This window comes from Acanthisitta chloris, unplaced genomic scaffold, assembly GCF_000695815.1.
Source record: "Acanthisitta chloris isolate BGI_N310 unplaced genomic scaffold, ASM69581v1 scaffold36492, whole genome shotgun sequence".
Classification (NCBI taxonomy): Eukaryota; Metazoa; Chordata; class Aves; order Passeriformes; family Acanthisittidae; genus Acanthisitta; species Acanthisitta chloris.
The window spans coordinates 12,941-21,087 of record NW_008659401.1 but is presented as its reverse complement, the minus strand read 5'-3'; the positions used below and the strand labels follow the sequence as shown (position 1 = coordinate 21,087).

At 45.6% G+C, this 8,147-nt stretch overlaps 1 protein-coding gene across 1 annotated transcript in view; it reads right to left on the bottom strand.

Annotated features, from left to right (window-relative positions):
* Positions 1 to 3,111: 3,111 nt before the first annotated feature.
* TBC1D2 (TBC1 domain family, member 2) overlaps positions 3,112 to 8,147 on the bottom strand; it is a 16,660-nt gene continuing 11,624 nt past the window's right edge. Inside the window, 5 exon segments of the mRNA XM_009069384.1 lie at positions 3,112 to 3,493; positions 4,178 to 4,299; positions 4,944 to 5,129; positions 7,102 to 7,222; positions 7,872 to 8,147. The exon segment at positions 7,872 to 8,147 is cut by the window's right edge and continues 18 nt beyond it. Coding sequence (XP_009067632.1) covers positions 3,292 to 3,493; positions 4,178 to 4,299; positions 4,944 to 5,129; positions 7,102 to 7,222; positions 7,872 to 8,147 — 907 coding nt within the window. The 3' untranslated portion in view covers positions 3,112 to 3,291.

Genomic DNA, 8,147 nt, shown 5'->3' with positions numbered 1-8,147 from the left:
TATATGCAAGGGCTTAGCTGCAGTATATACAGGTATAGATCCTGCCAACCCAATACCACTCAGGGCCAAGAAGGGCTGAAGAAGGGAAGCCTCACAGCCTCTACCTGTTTGCAGCTCATGGACTTACCGAGCCAGCAGTGGCTCTCTGTGTGTTTGGCCACCCTCCACCAGTTTACCCTCTCAAATACTATAAACTCTTGGTGACCTCAAGGTCCTGCAACAAGGTGATTAATGGTTCGTTTAGGGGGAAAGGTAGATGTGGAAATCAAACCCACCATTTTTAGGGTTGGAGCTGGTATCCCAAGGCTTAGATTAATGCAGAGAAAGAAAGCTTAACAAGTAATGCTACTCATACAGCAAAACTCAGCAAAAACTGGCCAGATATGGGTAGAGACAACTGTTTTACCTATAGGCACCAGCACAGGCAGAGGGAGCTATGGAGATGTACAACCCGGTCAAACTTTCTCAGCCACAACAGTTGGCAGTAGCAGCACAAATGATCCTTGAGCACTTCATGCAGGGGTAACCTCTGTTCAAAACACCTCTGGCACTAACTGATACTCACTGCAGGTCTTGCTGAGGCCTTGCAGAAGGATTTGTGCTGGGCAAAGCTAATCTCTGGGCCCAGCTGGCATCTTTGTGACCTGAGTTCAGTACTTTTCAGTACCCCTAAAGTTTGTGAAGCAGAAGGGAAGTAGCATAGGACCCATGAGGACATACTAGCTTGGCTCCAAGGTGCAGGTTTGCACAGGCCTTGAAGATATTCCTGCATCCACCACATTTCAGTAAAGAATGACCAGAAGTGACTGGCTAGCAATATGACCAGAGGAAATGGCCCTCAGCAAATACACATATGGAACAAAACTAAGAGCTGGTGAAGAAACAAATGAAACTTGTAATAACCTTGAGATGTCCTGCCCTTCTGATTTCAATTTAAAATTATTTTCAGAATTCCCCATTAGGGACAACACCTTGGTCCTTATGCCTACTTCAGAAGTGTTTATTTTTTAACAGGTCATTATACATCACGGACCAATGTTTATTGCATTCTGTAGACATATGTGAGGCTATGGTTTGGTCTAATAACACATGGTTCAAATGCCTTTTTTAATAAATGTAAGGGCAGGTTGGGAGGAAAAAATTTTAAACTGTTGCAGAAAGCTCTAGGAAAAATAAAATTGTAAGTACAGTTCTAGTTTTCAGGGTCTTGATTTCAAAGGTAATGTCTGTAACAGTGGCAAGAATCAGTATTTGTGTGCACCCATACACCTAACAGTACGAGTAAATTAGATTAGCAGTATCATCTGTGAAGAAAAACCTTCTGCCTTTTAAGCTTCCCTAGCTAGGTGGCATAATTTTAAAACAACTGCATTTTTTTGAGATATTCTAGTAAGACTTCAGTAATGTTTTCTTCTCATCCCACACTTTAAATGTGTGAAGCTCTCAACAACATGCAGAGGATCTATCCACTCTTCCCAAAACTTCATTTCTACTTTGATTACTTCCATACTGTGTAGTTTGCCTCCACAGCTCTCTCTCATCTTGGTCTTCTGTAATTCATCGAAACTGGATAACTTGTCCAGCTGTCTCTAAGGCAGAGCTAAGGCACACCATGTGCCTCAGGTGAACAGAGGCCAGTGCTGTTTCCACTAAAGTCTGTCATCTTGGCTACAGCCCATCAGGCTGAGAAACACTATGGGCTATGAATCTTTTCCCCTTCTCTGCAAGCACTGACAGCTTGAAGGGTTGTGTTGTTAACCACAAGATGTTTAAAGGAGGCATTATCCACTTGGGTTCAAGGTCAGACTGAAAACACAGAGCAGAGCCCCGGTTCCAGCTGGGTCTGCTGCATGCTGTCAGTGCCAGCACTGCATACACACCTGGAATAAAGCACTGCTCATAAGGAAATCAGGGCAGCAGGATCTGGCACCATGTTAGGGAAAAGAAGTTGCATTTATCTAAAGCACTTGACTGATAGTGGGTCTGTGGAGGACTGAGCTGTACAGGTAGCGCACCTAGCTCAAGGGATGAGCGAGCCTGGGAGGCAGGGGAGAAGGCTATCAGACCCCATTCCCAGAGGCAGATGGGGCATCTCTGTGTGCTAGACCCGTGGAGGCCAGCTGCTTGGTTTAGGGTAAATTAATGTTTTTTGTAAAGAATATCAAGTCATCTTTTGTGACCCAGTCCCCATGGTTTGTGGGTTCACCCCCAGAGAGCCATATGCCATGGGTAAAACACCTTCAATACTGTAAAATCCTACAGAAAAGACCTTGTCCCTCCCATTATGAATGGGAGACAGGGACAGGAATATTAGCATAGAAACCCAGAACAGGAGAACCAGAACTGCAGGGCAGAGAGAGAAGGCCACACACTCATCCTGGCAAAAGGTGAGGTGATCAGAAGAGACAGTCATCCCCAGTAAAAGTCCCTATAACACTAGGCCCTGCCTGCAGCCAGGCTGCAGTTGGCTTCACACCGAGATGAGAGTTCCTCTATGGAGCAAACTCAACTCTGGAAGGCAGAGTGCTGCCAGGATCAGGCCAATCCATAGATCACTGTCAAAGCTAAACAAAGAGGAGAGAGCTCCCAGCATTTCCTAGCCCAGCAGGGAGACACAACTGCTCCCAGAAACCAACATGTGGCAGCTCCACTCTCCCACAATCCATTTCCCTTGTCCCAGCCTGAGGCCCATGGGATGATGTCCTCCAGCTACCAGGACTTCCCTGGACCCAATGTTCACCTGCAGACAGTGTCATGATTCAGTAGTGGCAATGTTAAACACGTTCTCCTGGCAGGCTAGCCCTTGAAGGCACTATGCCTTCATCAGTTGGTTTGCTTCCTTGACCAGTTCAGAAGTTTTAGGTACCAATGAGGGAGGGTTCTCAGTTCATTATTTCTGTTAATTTTACTTGTACATAAAGATCTCATTCAAGCCTCCACCAGAAAATGTAGAAAACCCCTTCTTGGTTGGGTCTGTTGCACCATGTCAATTCCTGTCATGGTACCACAACTGATACTTCTTATGCACCCTCAGTTGTAATCCTGAACTGCACACAACAGGGTGGGCTGAATGGGGAGAAGAACAGAGAGAATAAAACTCCTCTGACACCTTCCAATCCATTACGAAGTCTGACTTCCTCCCCAAATGGTCCTGTAACTACAGCCTTGCTTCCTGGGGCAGAAGAACCCCTGCTGTGATGACCCTTCCCTCTCTGATTCATCTCTTCCAGACAGTTGCTACTGATGGCGTTCTGCAAAATGGGAAGAAAGTGATGAGGAACTCTAGTTTTGTTAAATCTCTTCTTCCTCTTCACTAACAACCTCCTTCAAGTCCTGAGGCCCCTGCTCTGCTCTCTCTTTTACATAGGCTGCCTTGATCTGTTCCAGCTCATGAAGCTCTGCCTCTAGCTCCTCTCTGTGTGTTGACCGACGGTTCCTCAGCAGTTTCATGGGGAAAGGGTTTAAGTCATTGAAGGCAATGTTCATCAGCTTCCTACAACAGAAAAGACAGGTCTGGTGAAACAATTTACTGACTGGTAACATATAGTAATAGATATGCCAAGAGCATCCTGGGATAGGCAAAGAGTAGGCCTCAGACTTCAGTTCTTTAAGCTCAACTGCTCACCAAGCAGCAGAGTCTTAAAGGAATCACAGGCAATTCCTTCTCACACAAACACCAACCCAAGCAACACTTTACACACTTATACCACTTTTTAAGGTACTGGTGTGCAGCCACCAGTCAGGAGACACTGGATCAGAAGCCAATTCTGGTGGCCTCTCAGGAAGGAATATTCCTGACGTTGATCTCTTCTGATCACAAAAATCTGCCTCTCAGTCACATGTTGCCATTAAAAGCTGTGGGTTTTGCTGTGTCCCCAAATACCCCAGCTATAGCTGAGAGAAACCCAGCATGCAGTACCTAACAGGTTCCAGCTGCCACAAAAAGGAGACTGGTCCAGACTTTGGGGCCTGGTCTGCTGTAGTGTGCCTTTGACCAAGTCAAAAAAATGTTAAGCAATACCACATAGGGAAAGTCAAAAAGAGATAAAATCCATGGACCTAATCCATGGACCTGTCAATGCATATGCATCTCTCTTAACCAGTCACAACTCATGTTAGGCTGAGCTAACAGGTAAGAAAGCACAAACACAGGATTGTCTACAATTCACAGTCCTACCTGCCATCCGTGATCATTCTTGTGAAAAAGCGTAGGTACTGGTAGATCTCCACACTGTCATGGATTCTTAGAATTTCCTCCTCATTGTATTTAAAAATTGCAAGAGCATAGCGGAAAATGACCTGGAGGGTTGAAAGGTATTTGAGCTGGCAAGTCTTAATCAGCTGAGGGACCAGACCCTCCTGGAATAAAAGATGGGCTGGGACACACAGCACTGCAGTACACACTAGACCTTGGGTTACTCCTGCTCTCAGTAGGCTGCACTAGGGCAGGCCGAAGGAAGTACAGAGCTAATTCCAAAAGGGTGACCCTCTGTAAGCTAATTTACAACCTCAGAGCATGCCAGGTCCTCCAAAAGCACACCACAGGCATTTCACAAGGGTTCTCCAGTTCTCCTTATGCATAGGGGCAATGCAGGATTTGCAGTTTCAAATACTAACTGCCTATCTTATGCTCTCAGTATCTGCCATACTGTCAGATATGTCCAAGTTTTGGAGCAGAAAACATCCAACCTCATCAGAGAGGCTCTTCGTAGCATGACTAGCTGCCACAAAGTGCCAAGGATACTGTGCACAGGTCTGCCTACTGGCAGCAAGTACACAGACAACACAGGGGTCTGGGAGACATCAAGATGTGCCACCAAACAGGCAGGATAGGACAAGAGGTTCAACCTCACATCTCTTTAACACACATACATGTCCATTGCCCTGCCATCATGTCACAGATGTGATGCAGATAGGAGGAAGGCCTAGACTGAGAGTTTCACCTTAGTTCCTTCGTACAAGAAGGCATCCCACACTCGCAGGAGGATGTCGCTGACCAGGCTGTCCACAAATGCCACCAGAAACCAATTGAAGGTGATGAGTGAGACATCAATCCGATACTGCTCAAAATGAGCCATGAGGCGAGGCAGCTTCTCTGACAGGAAGTCTTTGAAGACTCTTTGATCTACCTAAAATTGATAAAAAGAAAACAATGAAGTCCTAGTCAAGAGCAGTCCTGGTGTTGGAGGAGAGGAGCAGTGCAACAGCACTGTGGTCCACATATAGAGTGGTAATCATTGCTGCTGCCTCCCAGTGAACCACATTCTAGGAAGAGAAGAGCATACTTTTTCTCCCAACTCTGCAAAATTACTGATCAGTGTACTTGTATGCTGCATGCAGTGCAATGTGTGGAGCTGAAACAGGTTGTGGCAAAGATACAAGCAGAGATAGAAACATTATGCTCAAAGGATCATATTCCTTTGCAATTTCAAAGTCAAAAGGGAAAATGCTGCCCTGTCTTACTGCATCAGTCTTACTGGGATTTTTCTGTGATATCATGAGCATCCAGTTGAATGACAGGGATTAAAACCTGCCCAGGTCTGAATGACTGTACACGGCCCAACAGAATGAACACTGAACAGAATGCCTCTGACTTCGCAAGTAGGACCTAATTTTCTCACTTAGCTTCTCTTTGCAGTTGGAATATGGTCTGTGCTCTGCTTCTAGTTGCATGCATGAGCCAAAACACAGAAGTGCAGTTGTCGAGATCCTTAATCCAGGTTTATAAAGGCTTCATCTAGCAGAACTGTTGTCTCTTGAAGTTAAGTGCTAAGGAGCAGGATCATGATTAGGTCTTCCCCTATGCCATATCACACTACTGCTCCAGCTGTGTCAACCCACTTAGCTGTGGCACAGCTGGTACAAACCAGATAAGGTGATATGCTTTGCCTTTTAAATTTGCAAGAACTAAACCTTAAGTTTTCCAGCCAACTCAAAGCTTTCACTTTATCAAGTCAACCCACAAAGCATCACCCTAGACCTTCCTCTTTACACAGGTCTCAGTTAGACTTTCAGAGACCAACCATTAGGCCAGGCAGCCTTTCTAAAAAATGGCTTTCTCGGCTGACAGTGTTTTTTCACCAAGCGCAGGAAAGCCTCTTCAGTCTGTCATATTTTCATTGTCAATCTATTTGTCAAGTATTGAGTGTTGTCTATTAAATCCCACAGCTAACACAACCTGCTCTGGATAGACATTTTGCTAGGAACAGTGATTTGGCTGCTTCCCCAGTCTGTGGCCTGGTCTCTCCACCAGCATGCCACTACCCCAGAAAACATCAGTCAATAAATTCAGTGGCACAGTCACTCTCAGCTACTGAAGCCTCATCTATTGAGGGCACACAGATAAAACCCTCTTGTCTCTGAAAGGACCACACAGGCTTATCAGGCTGGACACTGATGGGTGTGGGTGGTATAGGCACACAACTACAAATCCATTGAAGTACATGGGATTTATCTTGACTGTGTGTCTGCCTGGCAGGAGGTAGTGTATCTGATACAAGACATCTTGAAAACCTTGAAATCCAGTGACTTTAAACCAGGTGGGTAAGTTACTTGCAGTATGACATTTGACATCAAACAGCCAGAGGGCTTTCTGATCTGCAGGGAGTCCCAAAGCGAGAACTAACATTGTATTTGATCCCGAACTGATGCAAGTTACAGTGAACACAAAAATCTCAGCATTTTCATTGACCTGCCCATGGCACTCCAAAGATTTTTTGGAAGTAAAAAAATCATCTGAAGAGCTGCAGAATGGTGTCTTCTTCATACTTCGTTCTACACATATCAGAGTTTGCTGCTTCCTAGCTATTAGGCCATCCTCAAAATAAGTAATAACTGTGCAATTAGTGGGCACCTTCTGGCTAACCAGACCTTCAAGTGATTACTCAGGAGTGGTACTCAATTTCCTCCTGCTGGGGATCTCCTGTGTGTGTAACAATGTTGTACTCTCAAGTCTAAAATACCTGTGCAATGGAAGGGACTGCAAGGTGGTACCACTGTATGTGAGAAATCAAACACACTGCAAGCTGACTGCTCACTTTTAAACCTTCCCTGTAAATCACTGTATGAGAGTCCAAGCAGATGTGAGGGTGCTTAGCTCACCTGTGATGTTATTAGAGTGTTACTGTAATAGTCTGCCGGCATTAGGTTTTCCACAATATGGACTAGACACCAGAATGCACTTTCCTCATCTTCGAGGACCAGGAGGGCAACAGCTGCCAATCTGTGATGGACAAGACATGGTGAGGCAATCCAACACTGCAGGAGGAGTCATCAGCCAACACAGGAAATGATGAACACAAGAAAAGGTCCAACTAGAAATTCCCTTCTTACAGCTAGTGCCTGGTGCCTCTTTTACTTGGCAGCACAATTCTAAGAAGTCTGGTGTTATCTTTCCTAGAGCTTTCTTTGAGAAGTGAAAGCTTTTACATTCCATGAACCTTCTCTTCTCCAGACAGAGCAACCTTGGTGATCTCAGCCTCTTCTTGAGTCTTTGCTGCAACACCCTTGTATCTTAACACTTTCCAACATTTCCTCCAACTCTTCTCAGCAAAAAGGGTGATCTCCAGGGTGTTCTTCTGCTGATTACTTTACAACTTAAAAATTCAGCCTCAGCCTCATGCAATTTTTCTGGGGCTGCCTCACTCTTACCTCCTATAGCTGTTCCTTCCTATTCTGTAACAAGTGTATCCTGCTGCTTACTGCACCCCAGCAACAATACTGGATGAAAAAAAAAGACAACACCAAATGCAGAATTCTGCAGGAAAACACCTAGAGCTGGGACAGAACTGGGGCTGCATGGATCACAGTCTAGAGTATGTGTCCACACCTCAGTGGTATCCCATGAAGAAACAGCATACTTGGCTCCTTACCTGTTCAGTCCCTGGCAATATCCAATGGCAGGATTGTGCCAGGAGAATGCCAGCAATACCCTGCGGAGCTTGGGAATGAGCTGGGAGGTGGGAGAGGAAAAATGCTTGTTGTTGGTCAGTGTACGGGGCAGGTCAAGCTCAATCTGCCGGCAAGCAGGGTGCTCAGTGCTCTTGCTCTGCTGCAACAGCTGCTGGTAGTGGTCAGGTAGATGACTGCAGTGCTGGCTGACAATCCACCTCCACACCTGCTGCCGGTGCTCCACTGGAATGCCACTT